This window comes from Pistacia vera, unplaced genomic scaffold (genome assembly GCF_008641045.1).
Source record: "Pistacia vera cultivar Batoury unplaced genomic scaffold, PisVer_v2 Contig691, whole genome shotgun sequence".
Lineage (NCBI taxonomy): Eukaryota > Viridiplantae > Streptophyta > Magnoliopsida > Sapindales > Anacardiaceae > Pistacia > Pistacia vera.
Window position 1 is genome coordinate 197,410 of NW_022196547.1, and position 21,621 is coordinate 219,030.

General features: G+C 33.2%; 2 protein-coding genes, 1 long non-coding RNA gene and 4 other non-coding genes across 7 annotated transcripts; all 7 read left to right on the plus strand.

The window, feature by feature from the left end:
• Positions 1 to 4,885: 4,885 nt before the first annotated feature.
• Positions 4,886 to 6,738, plus strand: LOC116113844. The gene is made up of 2 exons (XR_004125474.1): positions 4,886 to 5,100; positions 5,873 to 6,738. It is a non-coding gene; the product is annotated as an uncharacterized LOC116113844 (long non-coding RNA).
• A 2,771-nt stretch (positions 6,739 to 9,509) lies between these two features.
• LOC116113845 (uncharacterized protein C3orf26 homolog) lies at positions 9,510 to 15,285 on the plus strand. The gene is made up of 6 exons (XM_031400007.1): positions 9,510 to 9,990; positions 10,710 to 10,905; positions 11,088 to 11,160; positions 13,617 to 13,666; positions 14,415 to 14,528; positions 14,927 to 15,285. The coding sequence occupies exons 1-6, from the start codon at positions 9,738 to 9,740 to the stop codon at positions 15,060 to 15,062; spliced, it is 822 nt and encodes a 273-aa protein (XP_031255867.1). The 5' UTR covers positions 9,510 to 9,737; the 3' UTR covers positions 15,063 to 15,285.
• LOC116113882 lies at positions 11,497 to 11,582 on the plus strand. The gene has a single exon (XR_004125480.1). It is a non-coding gene; the product is annotated as a small nucleolar RNA Z122 (small nucleolar RNA).
• On the plus strand, positions 11,748 to 11,833 carry LOC116113881. The gene has a single exon (XR_004125479.1). It is a non-coding gene; the product is annotated as a small nucleolar RNA Z122 (small nucleolar RNA).
• Positions 12,000 to 12,085, plus strand: LOC116113880. The gene has a single exon (XR_004125478.1). It is a non-coding gene; the product is annotated as a small nucleolar RNA Z122 (small nucleolar RNA).
• On the plus strand, positions 12,638 to 12,722 carry LOC116113883. Its single transcript, XR_004125481.1, has one exon. It is a non-coding gene; the product is annotated as a small nucleolar RNA Z122 (small nucleolar RNA).
• Positions 15,286 to 19,159: 3,874 nt separating the features above from the next.
• LOC116113855 (pirin-like protein) lies at positions 19,160 to 21,063 on the plus strand. Its single transcript, XM_031400017.1, is given in 7 exon segments — positions 19,160 to 19,223; positions 19,226 to 19,274; positions 19,405 to 19,454; positions 19,552 to 19,619; positions 19,705 to 19,767; positions 19,854 to 19,957; positions 20,296 to 21,063. Coding segments are annotated over 7 exon segments (882 nt in total). The 3' UTR covers positions 20,780 to 21,063.
• Positions 21,064 to 21,621: the final 558 nt, after the last annotated feature.

Genomic DNA, 21,621 nt, shown 5'->3' on the forward strand with positions numbered 1-21,621 from the left:
ACTTATAGATTCATTAAAATGAACAATATGAACCCATCATCACTGCGACAAATCATCGAACTAGGAAACAAATGGAATGGTGAGAATTTTGTTGATTGGTATAGAAGTATAAACAATATAATTCAGTCAAGCGATAAATTATACACCATTGAGCAGGCTTTGTCGCTAGAGCCTACTGATAGTTCTATCCATCAGACTGGGTATGTATATAAGAAGCATACACATCTTGCAAAAGTAGAAATGACAAGATACATTGTACTTGCATCAATAACACTATTACTGCGACAACAATGCCAGAATATGGACTTAGCTTATATTCTTTATTCTCTCCTGAGAAGTGAGAAGTATATGGTGTCTCAATTACTATTCAGATGCAAGATGGAAGGGGGTACCAAAATTGGTGATCATATACTCAAGTTGATCGAGTATATGAACAAGCTTGACATTTTGGGATGTAGACTTAATGAGGGTTTAGCAATAGACCTAACATTACAGGTGTTGCCAGATTCTTATATACTCTCAATTTGTCTATGACTTCATTGAGGGTGATAAGAAGAATACCCTTTTCGAGCTTTTGGATATGTTGAAGGCTACTTAGTTAGGCATGAAAATGTCAAGAACATTAACGTTGGTTGAAGCTAACTGAAGTGAGAATGAAAAGGCTTAGAAGTCGTTGGAGGAAACTGTTGTAGATAGGAATGACGTTTGTCCTCAATGACTAGAGGAAACATTGCAAGGCCTTCCTAGCAAAAAGGAAGAAGAATGCTACTTCTTCGTCAAGTACGTTCATGATTGAGATTAACTTCTCCTGTCCACATCTTAAGTTATCGACACAGGATGTGGTACTCACGTTTGTACTAATGTGCAGGGACTATAATAGAGTTGATTGCTCGCCAAGGGAGAGGTGAACCTACTAGTTAGAAATGGAGCATGTGATGCTGCATTAGCTGTAGGATCTTATCATCTGATTTTGCCTACGGGCTTGTTACTTGGAACTTGTGGATTATTATGATTTTCCTTCAGTTTTTAGAAATGATATTTTTATGTCACTTTAGACAAGTGAGAATATTGCTTTACTAATGGATTATTGTCTTTTAGTATAAATAATATTCTTTATGGAACTATTTCATAATAATAAGTTCTTAAAATAGACAATATGGATATTCTCAAAATAACAACTATGTCAAGTATGGCAAGTTGAGTTAAACATGCCTGAAGAAATGTGGGATAGTATCAAAACTCACCTCTCCGTATACATCCCAGCATAATGGTGTGTCTAAAATGAGGAATAAAACCTTACTTGAAATGGTTAGGTCCATGATGAGTTTTAGTGATTTTCCCACATCATTCTGGGGTTATGCCCTAGAGGCTGTGACTCACGTACTGAAACATGTGTCGTCAAAGTCTGTAGAAAAGACTCTGTATGAACTATGAAGTGAGCGAAAGGCTAACTTGTCTTATTTAAGGATTTGGGGTTGTGAAGCTTATGTCAAGAAATTGACTTCAAACAAGTTAGGCCCGAAATCCTATAAATGTATATTTGTGGGGTATCTTAGGGAGATCAAATGATACTATTTCTACTATCCAGAAGAGCACAAAATTTTTGTCGCTCATATTGGTGTTATCTTAGAGAAAGAATTTTTCCTGAGAAGTATTAGTGGGAGAAAAGTATAACTCAATGAAGTTCTAGAACCACAAAATACATTAGACGAAGGACCGGAAGATGTGCCACAAGAAGTGGTTGAACATCGTGAGGAGGTTACTCCACAATCTGTGGATCAAAGTGAACCACCTCAAGTAGTATAAGAGCTACGTAGGTCTAGAAGAGTATGCCATGAGCCTGAGAGATATGGTTTTCTCGTGACTCAACATGGTGACGTACTCGTCTACCAAGATAATGAAACTAGAACCTACGAAGACGTTATATTGAATCCAGATTTCGTTGAATGACTTAAAGCCACAAAATCTAAGATGTACTCCATGTGCCAAAACCAAGTATGGTCTCTGGTGTATCCACCTGAAAGGGTAAAACCATAGGGTGTAAATGGGTCTTCAAGAAGGAGACTGACATGGATGGCAAGGTGCATACCTATAAGGCACGACTAGTTGCAAAAGATTTCAAACAAACTCATGGTATTTACTATGAAGAAACCTTTTCGCTGGTTGCCATGATTAAATCCATCATGATTATGCTTGCAGTTGCTGCATATCATGACTATGAAATTTGGCAAATGGATGTCAAAACGGTTTTCCTGAATGGAAACCTTAAAGAGGATGTGTATATGACACAATCCGATGGTTTCGTTCTTGATGGACAAACTAATAAGATATGCAAGTTGCAGAGGTCCATTTATGGAATCAAGCAAACTTCAAGGAGCTGGAACATTCGTTTTGATGAAGCCGTAAAAGAATTCGGTTTTATCAAGAACGAAGATGAGTCATGTGTTTACAAGAAGGTAAGTGGGAGCGCAGTGACATTCTTGGTGTTGTATGTCGACGACATACTTCTCGTCGGGAATGATATATCAAACTTGCTATCAGTAAAGACTTGGTTATCCAAGTGCTTCTCCATGAAGGACTTAGGAGAAGTAGCCTACATCCTCGGAATAAAGATCTATCGTGATAGATTACGTAGGTTTCTTGGCCTAAGTCAGAGCACATACATAGACAAGGTATTGAAGAGATTCAATATAAAAGAATCCAAGAAAGGATTTCTTCCGATGTCACATGGTGTCTATCTTCCTAAAGATATGTGTCCTAAAACACATGATGAGAGAGATCGAATGAAGAGGATCCCATATACGTTAGCAATAGGATCCATCATGAATGTCATGTTGTATGCTCAGATTGATGTCTCATGTGTATTAAGCACTTGTAGTAGATATCAATCAGATCCAAGTAAGTGATGTCATGTTGTGTACTCAGATTGATGTCTCATGTGCATTAAGCACTTGTAGAAGATATCAATCAGATCCAATGAACGACACTGGATGGGTGTCAAGGACATCATTAAGTACCCGAAAAGGACTAAGAATATTTTCTTGGTTTATGGAGGGGAAGATGAGCTCATTATAATAGGATACAATGATGCTAGTTTCCAAATAGATAAAGATGATTTTCGCTTGCAATCCGGGTTTGTATTTTGTCTCAATAAAGCTGTAGTGAGCTGGAAGAGCTCGAAGCAAAGTACTACAGCAGATTCTACAACTAAAGCTAAGTATGTCGCATTATCTAATGTAGCCATGTAAGAGGTTTGGAACAAGAAGTTCATTATTGAACTTGATGTGGTTCCAAGCATTGCTGATCTAGTAAAGTTCTACTGTGACAACAATGGAGCCATTGATGTGGCTAAGGAGCCACGATCTCACCAATAATCCAAAACTTACTTAGTTGATTCAATCTGATCAAAAAATCGATCAGAAGGGGATGTGCAGATTTGCAAAATACCTACTAACCCACTATTGAAGTTTTCGTTGCAGCAGAAGCATGATGGGCACTTAGGGTCATTCGATGTTAAATACATGAATGATTGGCTATAGTGCAAGTGAGAGATTGTTAGAATAGGTGTTCTAGAGCTAATAAGTTATTGTAGAATAGACTCTTTGTAATAATGTTTATTAATCAATAAAAATAAAAATCAATTTCTACTACATCGTGTAAATCATAATTGTATGTATTGATATATGTCCTTAGGATGGTAGAACCGTGACGAGGGTATCAAGTGTTTCAAATATTGATAGTAAGAACCCTATGATCACATATGGTGGCCATTCTAGAAATGTTTGTAACCCTAGCATTATTCTGACTAAGGACACAGCTAATATGGTAAGGCTACCATAGTGTTGAACGACCTTGTCGAAAGACAATGAGTAATCTCACTTGTCAAGGTTGTTTGCCGACAACTTGGTACGCCACATGGGTGCTTGCTGTAGGCAAGTTCACTAGGCAGACCCACAAGAGGATTCCATATGGATGGTAACCCGTCTATGGAATAAATCATCTAACGATGGTAGTGCATGTGATCCTTAGACTGGAGATCACCAAAACGCCTTGTGCTCCGATTGGTGTAGTTTGACACTAGCCCAACGTAATTCTATTAAGAGCTATCAATACGGTAGTGATTGGCTATATCGAGGAGTGTATCAAGACTATGGTGGATCGACAAAGGATTCATCACTTTTGGGTACCGGAGAAATTATCTTACAACACAATTCAGTAAATGGCAATGACACTAAATCTGTGGCCACATTGGGATTGAGTTGTTACTTAATCCAATTTATTATTCCAGTCATTCGTCCAGTAATTGGATACCAACATATTGAGGATAACTGAGGTTGACACTATTTATGTACCTCAGCCTCAACGAGATAACGTATGATAAAAAGGTTTGATTGCACGGTAACCATATCGTTGATTGGTAGTTATTTCATTGAATCTGAATCTATCGGGTGTCTATGATGTCTTATTAGGAGCCAATCTTGGTCTATGTGTAGTGAGACGATTGATTGGTGTCAATTGCGATACTATTCACTGCCAATATGATAAGGAGCCTATGGGTCATACACTTAGAAGACATTTTAAAGATGATGACTTTTTAGAATGGTATATTCGTCTTTTAGATGAATAGACATATTGGTAATTTTGTTGTGTAATTAAATTTACTGAGATTGTAGTCAATGTCCAATTTTATTATAGGAATAATTTAGCAAAATTATGAATTTAATTATTAGAGTTAATATTAATATTTAACTAAATAATTAAGTTGGGTTAATATGCAATTATACCTAATGTTGGGTTGATGCTAAACTTGAGGGGTGGAATGGATATTTTACTTTATTATATAAGTAAAGAAAAAATTAGGTTTTCTCAACCTAATTCATTATTGGGCCGTAGAGTGTATTTTGAGAGAAGAATTTTTCTCTTCTTCTCAATTCACTTTCTTCCAAGCTTCTTGTAATCCTTAAAGCCAAGAATTAATTTTGGCAAAATTAATTCTTGGTCATTGGTCTAATGTCTTCGTGTGGACGACGTCAGTTCGATTCCATTCTCGAATTGGTAGCGAATCATATTCAGAGACATTGAAAGAGCCTCCAATCGCAGGTATAATCGAATCTTTGTATGGATTTTCACTATTTCAATTTAAGCATGTAATATATATAGTAGACCTTGATCTTGGCATATTCAGAGTAATTGATGAGCAAAAAATTTTGTATTTCCACTGCCATCGTTCATCGATTACTAACATCCCGTAGTGGAGATATAGTCATGGTTTTTTCGGTTCCTACTTTTCAGTTCAATTTCTTCTATTTAAGTGGTAATCTCTCACTATTTGAATGCTAAGTTGAGTCTGTGTATTCCAAAAAGATTTGAGCCTTAATCTCTTTTATTGTCAATATCTTTTTTTTTTTTTTTTTTTTCAAGATCTGGTATCAAAGCCTATTAAGCCTTGTCCTACTCTTCTAAAAGAAAGAATCTATACCAAAGCAATAGTTTCCTTTGGTCCATTTTAATGATCCCCTATCCCCCCCCCCCAAAAAAAAAAAAAGGTCTATCACCGCTTTCATTTCCATAACATAGAATCTTCTTAAAAAAAAACCGTAGCTTTCTTTTTGCAGTAGCAAGAAACCATGGCATGGTTAATAATTTTGTCCAGCCAACCAATCCCGTTTTGATGGTCACTACAACCAGTGGAGCATGTTAATGGAGAATTTCCTGAGGTCCAAGCAGTATTGGTCTCTTGTGGAAACTGGTATTGAAGAACTAGAAAGAGGAGTTCTCACAGATGCTAAACAAAACCAAAAAAAAAAAAAAAAAAAAAAAAAAAAAAACTTGATGAGCAGAAGCTAACTGACCTGAAGGTTATTTGTTCCAGGCAATAGATCGTTTTATTTTTGAGACTATTCTTGAAAAAAGTACTTCCAAAGAAATTTGGGATTCTATGAAGAAGACATACAAAGGTTCAGTGAGTGTCAAGCGTTCTCAACTTCAAGCTCTCCGTAGAGATTTTGTGACTCTTCAAATGAAGCATGGAGAGTCAGTGAATGACTATTTTTCAAGAACAATGGCGATTGCAAACAAAATGAGGCTATATGGTGACCAGGTGACTAATGTTTCCATAGTTTAGAATAACCTTCGATCAATGACACCAAAGTTTGACTATGTCATTTGTTTGATTGAAGAATCAAATGACTTAGACGAACTCTCAGTAGATGAGCTACAATGTTCTTTTCAAGTCCATGAACAAAAGGTGAATCGGAGCAACATCACCACCAGCAAATAGCAAGCTTTGAAAGCTTCAACCTTTATTGAATCCTCAGGTTCAAGAGGAAGAGGTAGAGGAAGGAGTAGAGGAAGGCGTAGAGGAAGCGGTAAAGGAAGAGGAGGCAGAGGAAACCTAGAGGAAAATGGAAGGAAGGATCCAAATTTTCCAGCTACTGATATTAGTTCTCAAATTCCAGTAGAGGACGCGACAAATCCAATGTTTAATGCTTTAGATGTCATAGCTATGGGCACTATCGTTCTAAATGCTACACCAACCTTCATAAAAATAAAGGAAAAAGTGCAGAGCAGTCAAATATTGTAGAGAAAAAGGAGCAAGAAGCACTATTGATGGCGTTCCATGTCAAGGAGAATGACGTTGAACTAGACATATGGTACCTAGACACAAGCTGCAACAATCATATGTGTGGTAGTAAGTCATTATTTACCCATTTGAATGAAGATTTTATACCACTGTAAGATTTGGTGATCATTCCAAAGTAAATGTCATAGGAAGGGGTGGTGTTCAAATCAAGACTAAAGATGGTAATATTGAAACTATCTCAAAAAAATTTTATATACCTCACTTGAAAAACAATTTGTTAACTATGGGACAGTTGCAAGAGAAGGGATACGTGGCTACAATTGAAGAATGTGCTTGTGAAATTTATGATCCCAATAGGGGTATTATTGCCCATGTGAAGATGACACCAAATAGGTTATTTTTGTTGCAAATCAAGAGCATTTAGACTTGCTTTATGACAAAGATGAATGATTGATGTGCTAAAATACGTATTTAGCAAGAGCACTGATCGCAAAAAGTAATGAACTGATATGTAGAGTATCATTCCCACAAGGATAGTATTACTAAGTATTGAATTCTCTAGCTTTAATATTAATTGAAGAATCAAACAATCAAGTGACGAAATATTGACAATCTAAAGAAAAATTCACAATTAATTAAAAAAAAAAAAAAAAAAGTAAACCAAAACCCAATATCACAATCAACAAACAATGATAAAAAAAATGCTAGGGTATTTGATTTCACCTAGTTACGCTAGTTCAATTTATAGATTATATTACCTAAGCTCTAATTTCTTGATTGAAAATCGAATTCCCTAAGATCTTTGGTACTCCTTCTCATGTTATACTGTCCTATCCATTCTTATTAACCTTCAGAACTAAGAATTGAAGTCTAATAGTTCCGGGTCTCTTAAGCTTTGTGAAATTCTATCTAGATTTCATAGATTGCATTTATCTATCTCTAGTTTTCACTCAATCTAAGGTGTTTATTCCAAAAAGCACATATCATAAATCACTTCTCAATCTCATCATGAACAACACATCATTTGAATGGTGATCAAGTATCCAAAGACAATAAGCATAGAAATAAACACTCAAATCATGAAATTAAAACTAAAAGCATCTTAAATCATATAAATTGAACTATTGTATCAAAGATTACATCAAAAGCCTAACTCAACAGTTTTGTTCATGCTCAAAATTGAAATAAAACAAGAGGAACAAGAAGAATTTAGGTTCATTATTGAAAATAGACACAAAGGATGGAGAATCTTTTCTAGATCTCAATGTTCTTCACTTCTCTTCTTCTTCCATGTTGATTTCTTCCTAAAAATGAACCTTTTACCTTCCACCTCATTTTACCTTCATTTTTGCTTCAATTTATACCTCTCTTACTTAAGGATGAAGCCCTAAAAAGTCAAAATACATTGTTTTATTTTTTCGTATCTGACGTAGTTTTGCCATGGCAAAGATTAGATGGTCGAAATTGAGCATGATACAGTCTAAATCTTGAAACATTGTAAACATAAGAATTGTAGCCCTTTAAATTATTTTTTTAATAGTTCAAGAATCATCCCAATCTGAGATCTACAACTCATGTTATAGCCAAAGAACTGAAACATGTTCCAAAAGACATCTTCTTTAGTTCGCAAACATGTTGTTCACAAATTCAAGCATAGTTTTCACCCTTTATAGTCAAAATTAGGAAAAACTCAAAACATGAAAGTTGTAGATCTGCCTCTTGGATTTCTACGGATGCTGGATTCAATTCATTCGGACCTAACAAGCTCAAGTTACGCCATTTATGATCAAAATCATCATTTATGCTCAAAATCATCGTTTAGGCCTGCAAAGTAAAATTAAAAGAATTAAGTAGCAATCATGACGCAAAATGTATGACAAGTATCCTAAATCCTATTGAAATTCAATAAAAAAACTCTATAAAAAATAGGATTATCAATGATCTAGCGTGGCTTTGGCATTTTCGTTATGGCCATCTACATTTCAATGGGTTGAAGACTCTTTCTCAAAAGAAAATGGTGATTGGCCTACCTCATATTGTTCCTCCTTCTAATGTGAAGAATGTGTTGTTGACAAACAACATTGTGAGCAATTCCTAAAAGGGAAGGCATGGAGAGCACATAAACCATTGGAATTGATTCATTCCAATATTTGTGGTCCCATTAATATTGTATCAAATAGCAAAAAGAAATATTTTATTTCTTTTATTGATGATTATTGCCGAAAAACTTGGATTTATTTTTTGCACGAGAAATCTAAAGCTTTTATAGTATTTAAAAGCTTCAAAGCTCAAGTGGAAAACAAAGTTGGGAGAGCCATTAAAACTCTCCGTACTCATCGTGGCGGTGAATATATGTCACAAGAATTTGAAATTTTGTGATGTGCATGGAATTCGAAGGCAATTGACAATGGGCTACACACCCCAACAAAATGGTATATCGAAGAGAAAAAACCGAACAATCTTGAACATGGTGAGAAGCATGTTGGCAAATGGAAGGATTCCAAAGTAGTTTTGGCCAGAAGTAGCGAATTGGAGTCTACATGTTTTGAATCGAAGTCCCACATTTGATGTTCAAAACATGACACTGGAAGAAGCTTGGAGTGGACAAGCCAGTCGTTGATCACTTCAAAATCAAACGATCTATCAATGGTGTTGGTATGTCACCAAACGCTCCACCAGAGTCGATACCGAGGTTCGCCTATGGCAACAAACCAATAGCCATGTTGGCAAGTTTTTATTCTTTAAAAGTTTATTTAAACAATTTTAATTAATATAAATATTTAAAAAAAAAATTGTAACTTTCTTGTTTAGTGCAAAGATAACCCGTGGCCGTGGGGGACGTGGGGATTAAATTTAAAGAAATAGTGCGTTTTAAATTTTTAACACAGCACTCTCTCTCTTAAGTGTAACCAAACATGGTATTGTATTGAAATAATGAATTTTAACCCTTTAGTATCGTGCAATACCGCCGACCAAACATAACCATAGAAGCGTCAAAACTTTGTCGTCTCTCTAGGGCTACATGATAAAAAATTAAAAACCCAAACGAAAACCCTAGTTGGCAGCGGAGTGTTTGATTATAAAACTCTCAAGTAGCAGTCAAAACTCTAGAGAAACCACCCAGCCAGCAGCAAACAAACACCTATCAATAGCAATGGGGAGTGCTGCGAAAACGAAGAAGCTTTCAAAGGAAGCTAAACCTTCTCTCGCTCCCAAACAATACAAAACCAAAACCAAGTTTAAGAAGAATAAGAACAACCACATCAAGACCAAAACCCCCAACAATGAGAACAGTAAAATCAAATTACAACCTACATCAGCATCGGAGCAACTCAGTTTCTTTCTCAACCAGTTTGAGTCTGCCAATGGCGTCCAGCTTTCTTCTCTTGAGTTGGAATCGATTCAAGGTATCTTTTTTTTTTTTTCCTTAATCATTTCTAATGTTCGTGTAAAAGATCTTGTGATATGCATGCTTTTATTTGTAAAGCTCCTTTATATTAATGCAACTTCAGTTGCTTTTTATTGAAAATAAATTAGTAAGTAAATGATAGAAAGAAATTAAAAAGAGTATGAAATGAATGGGAGAATGCAGAAGGGGAGTATTGATGGGAATGAGATGTGTTTGAAGATGATTTTTCTTTGGAAGTGATGTTAATTCTATGAAGAAGAGATGAAAAATCTTATTATTCAGAGTAAAAGCAAATGATTAGAGAACAAGTTTTGGAAGGTGGGAGTGTTTAGTGTTTGGATATGACCACTACACCCATGGCAGGTCTTGATGACGTGTCTTGAGTTTGACCAATGAAAGGAAGGGAATGTTTAAACTAATGTGAGTACGTGTATTGCAATGCCAAAATAATAGAAATGGACCATCAGTTAACATTTTTATTCATGTTTGTGTTTGGTAGTTTTAAAAATAACAAGTGAAAATGATAATAGAATTAACGGAGGATATTACATTATAGGTGGTCAATATTTGATGAATAATTGTTTGGTGAATAATCAGATCTTTTTATGCACCCTTTCTAGATACCGTTATATATGGCTGCAACTTTGCATTTTTATCTATGGAATTCATATGCACCAAAACACTGAAAATCTGTAATTCCGGTTTATAATTTTTCAGAGTCGTGTATTGTGAAGCTGTCTAACAACTTGGATCAAGATGCTGAAACCTTGGGTAAGCATATGAAAGAAGCTTTTGGAACGCAATGGAAAAAGGAATTGTGTGAAGGACAGCTTGTGGAAGGGAAAGTTGATCCTGGATGTCCAGCAGTTCTTATTATTAGTACTTCTGCCTTGAGATCGATAGAACTTCTAAGGTATGGTACCTTCTCTTTGCATCTGAAATGGAAAATGATTTGTACCATTGGCATCAAATCACAAAAATACATGATAATAAAAATATCAATGTAATGTAGCACACTCACCACCACCCCACCACCCCCACCCCCGGCCGTTTCTATGAGAATATGTCCCTGAACAATATATTGCTCTACCGTAGGGGTTTGCGCTCTATGACCAAAGAATGCCATGCAGTAAAGCTATTCTCGAAACACATGAAGGTTGAAGAGCAGGTTGTTTCTCTTGCTTTTCACTCAATTGTTTTAGCATTTTTTGATTGGAGTATACAGCTTTTGATCTATATATAAGTGCAATTCATTTTGTAGATTATGCCAGTAATCATTCTATGGTGACTAAAAAAGTTTAAAATGTTTTTGACTAATTTATGTCGTAGCTAGATTAATAATACTTTTTATTTCAAGTTAAAACTATAAAGATTATCGTATGAGTGCAGAATGGTATATTCTTACTATTGGATTGCTAAACCCATATTAAATCCTTAAATCATAATGAACTTGATGTGGAAAAATTATTTATATTGATATTTTTCAGTATTCTTTCATGTTGAGTTTGGGAAATGATGCTAAAATACTGAGATATCAAAGGCACTTGCAATGCTGATTATATTTTATTTGCACGTCAGTCTGATCCTGAACTCAACATTAAAGTCAATATTGCCTGTAATGCATGACAAAATCTATGTTTATCAAACATCTCTTACTAATAGATCCCTGAACCCATGTTAAATTCTTAATCTTAATGAAATTGATGTGGAGTAAATTATTAACTTTAATATTTTTCAGTATTCTTTCATGTTGGATTTGGGAAATGATGCTAAAATACAGAGATATCAAAGGCACTTGCAATGCTGAATATATTTAATTTGCACGTCAGTCTGATCCTGAACTCAACATTAAAGTCAATATTGCCTGTAATGCATGACAGAATTTCTGTTTATTAAACATCTCTTACTATTAGATCCCTGAACCCATGTTAAATTCTTAAATCTGAATGAAATTGATGTGGAATAAATTATTAATATTAATATTTTTCAGTATTCTTTCATGTTGGATTTGGGAAATGATGCTAAAATACAGAGATATCAAAGGCACTTGCAATGCTGATCATATTTTATTTGCACGTCAGTCTGATCCCAGACTCTTAATCACTATGGTTATCATTAAGATTCTTTGAGCATTAAGAACTCTGTTAAAAGTTGTTGGCACCCTTGGATATTGAGGACGCTATCCGTCTTAGCTATTTTGGCTTTTGGGGTGCTTATTGCTTAGGATGATGTTTTTATGTTCTTGATGTTCAATGAATCTGTTGAGGTTGGTTTTTAGGCCACAATAGTTGTATGAAGAACTGTGATCAATAACAGAATATGGTTCTTAACTTTTATATTTAAAAATTTTATACTTTATTAAGTTGGCTTTAAGATAGTTGATTTAATTTTATTATACTCAATTAAACATCTGAGTAGTATAAGTTTTATTTTTTTATAGTTCATTTACTGGAAACTTTAACCTTTTCAACAACATTGCTAGACACCGAGAGTCTTCTTCCTCTCTTGGAATCATTTGACTTCAAATCTTTCTGGGCTGTGCTTTGTAGATTTTGTTGTTGTATACTTGTATTGCAGCTTGAGCCATGTAGCTTTCCTTGTCAATTTGTTTAATATTATTTTCTTGCATTCTCTTTCTTGTTGGGTTTGGGAAAAGATGCTAAGATACTTAGATTTCAAAGGCTTTAGCAATGCTGAATATATTTTTTTGCGCGTCAGTCTGGTCCAAAGCTCTCAACTATTTTGTTGTCCTTTCCAAATATTTTAGGAATTAGGTTGATTTCATTATTAAAAGTTTATATCAGTTTGAACTCCAATAGGTTATTGAGATTCTTAGATTTATTTGTTAACTTTAGAGTTTAGAAATGATGCACATATTGATATAGATATGACAGACACTGGCTGTAAACCACTGATGAATTACCTTGCATGTCAGCATGATCCCATTTCCTCCCGGGTGCTTTTTTCTTTTTGGTTGTAAATTTTGTTTGGAATTATAAGTTTAAACAGTTGAGGTTTGATGGCCAGATAGATATGATTCCCGGGTGCCTTTTTCTTTTTGGTTGTAAATTTTGTTTGGAGTTTTAATTTTAAACAGTTGAGGTTTGATGGCAGGATAGATATGATTGTGTGTCAAATACAAAAATAACATTTACATAATATCTTATAATATAATTTATTATGCTGTATTCATCAAAGAAATTGTGAAGTACATAGAATTGTTTAATATCTGATTACAAGTCTAGCATTTTTTTTTTTTCAGTTAAATGGCCTTCTAAACAAATTTGTTTTTTATACCCTTCTATTGTGTTTGTTGGATACTATATTGATCCCAAATTTTATACGAAATTACCCAATAATAGTATTTTAATCTTTAACATTTATGCTCACATGTATCAATGAATTTAGTCAGCGAGTTTTACTTTAGGATCTAAACACATAGGCATCTTTTTCTATGAATCAATATTGAGTAATGGAAAAAAGGACTTTTTCAGGATTTGAACACAAGACCCTTGATTGTGCTTTATGTGATGTTGGACAGTTAATACTTCTGAAAGCTGTCCTGTAATTATCTCTTGGATAACTAAAGGTATAATTATTGTGTATCTTTCATGGTTGATGCAGGTATCCTTGTTAAAGAGCCGTGTTAATTTTGCTAGTGGTACACCAAGCAGGTTAGTATTTAACTCTTTCAGTTGGATAGTATAATTTTTTAAGAATTAGAGGGTTTTTTTCCTCTCTATTTATTAAAATAGTTTAATTCAGGAAGATGTTTCGTCTTATTTGATTTTCGATTTAATTCTTATTGTAAGAGACTTATGTTTGATTAAAAAAAGTCAAAAACTTTTTTACTTTTATCTTAGTGCAAAATGCTCAATGGTATTCGTACTTGAGTGGAGTTGTTTTGAAGTTATAATTATGTTCTTATTACGTCAATTAGGTTATCCTACTGTAGAAGGGAATATTCAGAGATGGGAGAATCAGTTTAAGGGTTCAATACACTAGTTTTTTATGTCCAAATTTTCTTCTTGTTTGCTTCTCTGTTCTTTAACTAAACTCTGTAAATTATTTATCTAACATCTTTCTTTTATTTTTTGCTGGGCTCAGTTCTCTTTGTTTCCTAATTACTGGATATAAATTTATGTTGTTCAGTTTGCATAACTACGAATTCCCCTTAAACATTTAATGCAGTTCTGCTTTATCATCACCTTGTAATACCTTTTGAATGCAAAATTTGCTATGATTTTTTTCTTAAAACGGAAGAGTTAAGTGAACCTTGCACTGTGTTGTTTGATTTTTTTTCTTTTCTCTTTGGTGAAATCAAAATTGTAAGGTGGAAATATCAGTTTCCCTGAATTTAAGTTAGTCTGCGATCTAGTTGGATGATATGATTTCCTATTCTCTTTCTGATTTCAACTACAGGATAAAGAAGCTAATTGACATTGAGGCACTGGGGCTTTCAAGATTAGCAGTGATTGTTCTAGACATGCAAGTAGATTTGAAGGGCTATTTTCTATTTACACTTCCTCAAGTCAGGTTCGATTACAAATGAAGTCTGTCACCATTTTCTTTGTTGCTTCGTTTTGTTTTGCTTTGACTTTTATTATATAATGCCAGAAACCTACTTTATATGCTCCATTAATAACTTTTGAAAATTTTACGTTTTATTAACTTAGCTTTTGGATTCATGTACTTCCATATAATCCGTTATGCGCAATAATTTTTTCCTAATGGTTGGAAATTTTGCAGTTTGAAAGTTTTAATGAATGATATAAAAAGCATTACATATTCGTGATTTGGTAGTTATGTGTCTCTGATTTGTCCATTGACTTTTATTGAATGCCATGATTGAAGAAAGTAAAAATTAATTTCCAGGTTAGAAATTTTATTGCAATTTACTAACTTTACTTCATCTACACTTGTCCCTTTGGCAGAGATGAATTCTGGGACTTGTATAAAAACTACTTTCATCAACGACTACTACAAGGCGACCTCCGGATCTGTCTCTATGGTCCAATACCAGAGGATAATAAGTTAAAGGGTAAAAGAACTATAAATTCTGATGAATGAATCTCTTGGTTTGGTGTAAATTTTGTTCTTTTCCGATCTGTTGTGCTTTTTGCTTCCCCTCAAATGTATGTAGATAATTTTGGTAGTCATTGTTAAGTACTGATATTAACACAATCAACTTTGTTCAGTAAACACTTTAACTGTACGAAGTCTTACTAGAATCATCAACAATAACTAGTGAAACATTGACAAAAGCAATAAGCTGGTATAGAGGCTACTGTTACAGTATTAGGGTAACGTTACCCACAGATCTAGTAAAACATTAAGAAAACATATGGGTTGGTATCAAAGGACTATTACAGTAGATATCTTACCCTCCTTTATTAGCCCATGGACCATTGGATCATGATCCATGGGTTATATATGGGAGTAACAGTTACTTGTATTGAAGATGGTTGGACAAAAATTCTTCATTGGAATGAGTGTATGTATGTTCGTTTAATCACATTGTGTGTTGTGATTGGATGGGTGTACATACGCTTATTTCATTGAAGACTTTGTAAGAGATGTGACAAATTTTCATCTTTATCATGTTGATGGTAAGAGGATTTTTACTTGGTGCTCAATTTTAGGTCAAATGGATGAAATTCAAGAGTCAATTAGATGTCTCATAAAAGAAAGATTGTTGATTAGCAAAAAGCGCCTTTTATTTACTTAAATAGAGAAGTGAAAAGGGAACAAAATAACAAAACATTAATCTCAATACCCACTATCACTTTGGTGGACATTCCACCAAAGCTGGTCTCTAGAAGTTGACTTGGAAGCTTCCAAATAAAAAGAATCACTATAACACCTCTTTTGAAATATAAAATAATAGGTCATATTTTTAGTTTCTTTTTGAGTTGGTGTTAGAATTCACCATGGGATTATAGTCCAAAATTCTTGACCAATGATCTAATGGTTGTAATTAGGCTTTGACTAGTAACATAGTATATCCGAATGCTGTGAATGATTAGAATGATGGATGACCCAAGAGTTCCACAACTCACTTTTGTAATGGAGAGAAATTGGTGTTTACTTTTTATGCATGTGATGTTTTATATTTAATCAAATGGGCTTTTCCACCTCCCCAGTTACAAATATATCGTATTTAAAATGGTTTTATTTTCATTTACCGTTTTGACATTATTAAAAGTATTATATATCCTCTTATGTTTAATTTGAGATTGACCCATTAGTAATTGTATTCGGCTGGAGAAGACAATGTCACTATTATCGCGAGTTGACATTGAGAAGTCGTTCCATCAAAGCCTTCAAGTCAATATATATATTGCTACTTGGACCAATTTGGACGCACTTTAATTAGTTATGAGGATTCTAAAGTTAAATGTTAGGTAAGTTTCCAATGGTTATCCATTATTAGTAGTTATGAAGATACAAACTGAAGATCTCTTGAATAATACATCTAAGAGTCTCAAGCGAACTTTAAACTATCGAAAGGTAGTTGGCACTGCCCTTTTTAAATATATGCTTTTAGGAACTTTAGCCCATAGAAAATCTAGTGATTTTAACCTTACAAAAACACTTTATAATTATGTTTCATAATGATTTCTTTTTTATCTTAAAGAATTTTAGATGTGGCTTCTAAATTATAGTTTTTATAACTGCTTTTTCAAAATCATTTATACAAGTCTTCTAAAATAGCACTGTTGCTCTAATACCACTTGTTGTACAAAGCACTTTTAAGAAATAGGTTTCATCAACTTTGAGAAGATGGATTCATGTTTCCTTGGAAGCTTCGTTAATCAATTTTGGAAATAATTCAAAATATATAAAATAATTTTTTAGTTAAGAAGTTTTGGTATTAATTTGACAATATCATGTATATAACTATATATCATTATATCTAAATTATAAAATATCATTTCAATCCTATGAGATAAATCTAACCATGTATAAACATGGTTATGTCTAAATTAATATCAAGACGTCCAAAATAGAGAATGACTTTATATTTATTTTAAATTATAGTAAATTTTCCATTTTATCTATGATGATAGACATTGATTTACATTTTACTTTCGATTGACGAAGAGAATGGTTAGAGGAACATATTAGGTTTTATTAAAAGAAAAATGTTATTCTATCATTATATTTTATTTAAGATAAAAATAAAAATAAAAATCAATGTATTAAAATAATCAAATATACATATAATAATTAATTAATTAATATATTGGATCAAATCAACTCAACAGAAAGTAAATATTTTGAAATACTAGAAGATTCAACTCTTTCGAGTATTTTAATAGTTGAATTTTCTTCACTTTTCTTTCCATAATTTTCACATTAAATTACATGCTGAAATATAATATTTAATTTTGACATATTTAACAGGTGTACAACACCTTTAAATTTATAAATATAAAATATTATAAACTAATAATAGTTAAAAGTAGGTCACATTACACCTAATTTAAGCTGATAATTTTAAACCGCTTTATCTAAATTTAAAAGTCAAAATTTTGGTAATACTATTAAATCTAATGATATCTATTAGTAAAGTCTATTGTCATGCTATAATTTATCTTTTATATATGAAAAATAATTATTATGCTATTAAGGTAATATTACTTCCAATCAAAACATTAGATATCCCTAATTGTTCGAAGGTCAAGAACTACTAAATTTCAATTGGTAAGAGTACTCCTCCCTTACTATTGATTGTACCATTATTGACCCAATAAAAGTATTTAATTCATAATATTAAGTTGAGGATCTAACATAATCTCTTAAATTCAAGTTTTTATCATCCTTCATAGGAATAATCATTGGAATTCTTAATCGATCGATAGTTTTAAAGTTCCAAAAGATTAATTAAGATATACGTAAACTGATCCATAATACCAAGTTTATGGATGCTGATTCCACAATATTGCTAAGGATGAAGAAAAAAAGTCCTCCAAATGTGGAGGTCAAATAATGTAGCCAGCTGGCAGTAAATAAAAGTGGAGGGATGATAATAAGTATACAAAATGCAACGCAATGCTTAGGTATTGTAGATGTCATTTGGATTGGGTTCAAAAGTTTTAATAGAATATTCCATTTATTATAATATAATATTACAAAATAAAGTTGGCTGCCTCCACATAATTCTCAACACTTTTCGTTCTAATTCTAGTTTAATAATAAATAATTACCTTTAATTGCACTTTTTAGTAGAGTTAAATCTACTAAAAAAATTGTTTAAATCTATTTACAAGCGACTAATTATCTAATCAAAATTGTAAAATTTTATCTTTTTTATTATTAAATGATGAATTGTCTTAATACAATATATGTTATTGTTAACGGCAGACATCAAAACAACCCTTAACTGATAAAATTTTAAAATGTAAAAATTTATATTTAAAGTCCTGACTTTTAATATATATATATTATGTTATGATAATGAGATTGAAAGTTATGATAATATAATTCTTTTTTATGGGTTATTATCTTATATTTTATTTTATTTTTCCATATCATATAAAACTAGAAGATTCTAGATGGCAATAAAGTGAGTCATAATGTGAACATAATAAATATGATGAATTGCAAAATTTTGAAATTGTCACAATCATCTTCATTCCCATCTATCTCTTAAATTTACTAAGCTTTTAGAATTCAATCAATTTTCCTTTTTATTTTAAATATCTACTTTAAAAAGATCCAAATAATTGATACAAATTCAAACACAATATCTAATTAATTATTTATTATTATTAGCTTCTTAGAATATTTACCTCCCTATTAGCAGTGAGTAACCATGCTATCATATTGAACTAACAAAAAAATAAATCATTATCAATAAATAGAACGATATTATTCGAAGAATCTATTGAGAATTGGTCATAAATGCATATATTTTGATAACCTATTGGGGATATTAATGTGTAATATGACTTAAGAGGCCCCACATGGTGACCTTAGCTTGACACATCGTTATCATTGGTCCAAAGATAAGGAAGTGGCTCCCTCACACTAACCTCCAACAACCCTATATATCACCAACACCACATAAACTTCACCATTCCAGCTCCTCTATTAATACACTTATATCAATAACTTGTTCAAGACGCATAACATCTCCTTGTTCCTCCTTTTGCAGCAGAATTATGTCTCAATCTGATCCACAAAGTGCTTTCAACAGGCCAAGAATGGTGGCCAAGAAAGTTCTTGCCAACCACAACATGAGGGTGATGGTGCTGTTGTTAGAAGAAGCATTGGAAGGTTATATTTTTTTTTTTCCAATGGGGTTTCCAAGTTTTTTTTTTTTTTTTTTTTTTTTTGTGTTCTTTATTGTTTTCCTTGAAGATTGGTCACCTGGGAAATGATTTTTTTATTTTTTTTTGGTTTTCAGGAGTGAATTGAAGCTTTTGGATCCTTTCTTAATGTTGGATGAGTTTTCAGGTATGGTTGGATTCATCTCTTGTTTAACAAAATAATAAGTGTAAAAGATTTGGTATAGAGATTTTAAGTTTTTTTTTTTTTGGTTGGGTCTTTTTAGCATCCCCTCCTGCTGGATTTCCAGATCATCCACACAGAGGTTTTGAGACTGTTACATATATGTTACAGGTAAATTTAAGCTTGTTCTGTTCATAATTTTATCTGATAATTAATAGGATTTTTATAAGCCAAATTTAAGTTTGATGGAATTTAGGGAAGGATCGCTCATCAAGATTTCGCAGGCCACAAGGGAACAATTCAGACTGGTGATGTTCAGGTAAATGACATTGACAAATTTTGTTTATAAATTAAAATGTTTAATTTTCTGTGTTTCAAATGGGTTTTATTTTTTATTTGGTGCAGTGGATGACAGCAGGAAGAGGCATAATCCATTCTGAAATGGCTGCTGGTGAAGGTGTCCAATGGGGTTTACAACTTTGGATCAATCTCTCTGCTAAAGATAAAATGTAAGCTTCCTTATTTCTATTGCTATTGCATACTGGACCGGTAATGTTATTGACAAGATCTAGCAAATCCCTCTATCGCTACTGTAAAGTTTGAAACTCCAACCGAAAAAAGTCATCAAAATTGGCATGCTCATGAAAATCCAAATTTGTCAAAAAAGTTCTTGCTTGATGTGTTTAGATAATTTCAGATGACAATCAATGTTTCCTTTGCCTTTACATCTAAGATATGCAACCTTTCCCCTCAATTTAAGCAATTTAATTCCATAATCAATGATTTTCATGTTTTGTTTTTTCATTAATCTTAGTGCAAAAGTACTAAATCCAAAAATTTGTTGCAGGATTGAGCCAAGGTACCAAGAACTTCGAAGTGACGACATCAAACAAGCAGAGAAAGACGGTGTAGAAGTTCGCGTTATAGCAGGAGAATCGATGGGAGTTCAATCTCCGGTTTACACCAGAACTCCAACAATGTACCTTGATTTTACTCTGAAACCAAGAGCTCAAGTACATCAAAGTATTCCAGAATCATGGAACGCATTTGCTTATGTAATAGAAGGCGAAGGCGTGTTCGGATCAATCAATTCATCGCCAGTATCGGTTCATAATGTGTTAGTGTTAAGTCCTGGAGATGGGGTAACTGTTTGGAACAAATCTTCAAAACCAATGAGGTTTGTTTTGATAGCAGGGCAGCCATTGAATGAGCCAGTGGTGCAATATGGACCATTTGTGATGAATTCACAAGCTGAAATTGATCAAACCATTGAGGATTATCACTATTGCAAAAATGGATTTGAAATGGCCAAGTATTGGAGGTCTCAATGAGTGGGAAAAGAATGAATAAAAGTATTATTATTATTATTTAATTTAAGTGTAATATTTGTTGTATTTTGTATCTTTATCATCGCTATCTCCATCCAATAAGAAGAGAGAGTAACATCAATTAGAAGATGAAAAGAAAGTTTTTCTAGAAGAAAGAAGTGTGCAGGTGGGTGATGGATCAGCTTATCTCAGTTATATTTTTCTACAAGACTTTAAAAATGGATTTGTGGTAGTTCATGGTTTGAATTGAATTGACTTTGTTTTATTTAAATTTATATTATGCTTGAGATTTTTGTTTATTTGATTGGTGGTGGTAGGGTTGGGTTTTCTTGGGAGTTGATTTCCCAATAAAACTTAGGCATGGCCCTCCCCACCCATGATACCAATTACTTGAAGCACTTNTTTTTTCTTGTTATCTGGTAACTTCCTCCTTCCCCCGACAGATTTCAAACATGGCAGAGAAAGTTCCTTCTTTCAATAATGGTGGAGCACTCTGGTTTACAAATCTCTCTAGTCCTGATAGTTTTTACATCTTCCCAATCTTATTTTTATCCTGGCATACATATAGAGGGATCAAAGAGATAATGGCAGATTATGTTCACCAAGAAATGACCCGATATTGGATCTTGGTCTGTTTGAGATTGTTCCTTTTAATCGCAGTCAAAGATGTTTTCTTGTTTTATGGATGATGGAGAGAGTGGTTGTTACGGCTGTAAAGGTGGAGATGGTGGAGTGATGGTGGCAAAGTAGATGAGGACCATGAGGTCTGGATGGTGGTGTTGGTGAATAAGTTATCTGCAGAGCAGAGCTTCCCCGAGTTCAAAGAACAATAAGTTTAACAGAAT

Excerpts from the sequence above, each read along its gene's own strand:
- LOC116113845 (XM_031400007.1), top strand. The coding sequence starts at position 9,738 with ATGGGGAGTGCTGCGAAAACGAAGAAGCTTTCAAAGGAAGCTAAACCT. Across the intron at positions 9,991-10,709 it reads TGAGTTGGAATCGATTCAAG|AGTCGTGTATTGTGAAGCTG; the intron begins GTATCTTTTTTT and ends ATAATTTTTCAG. Across the intron at positions 14,529-14,926 it reads TTTACACTTCCTCAAGTCAG|AGATGAATTCTGGGACTTGT; the intron begins GTTCGATTACAA and ends TCCCTTTGGCAG.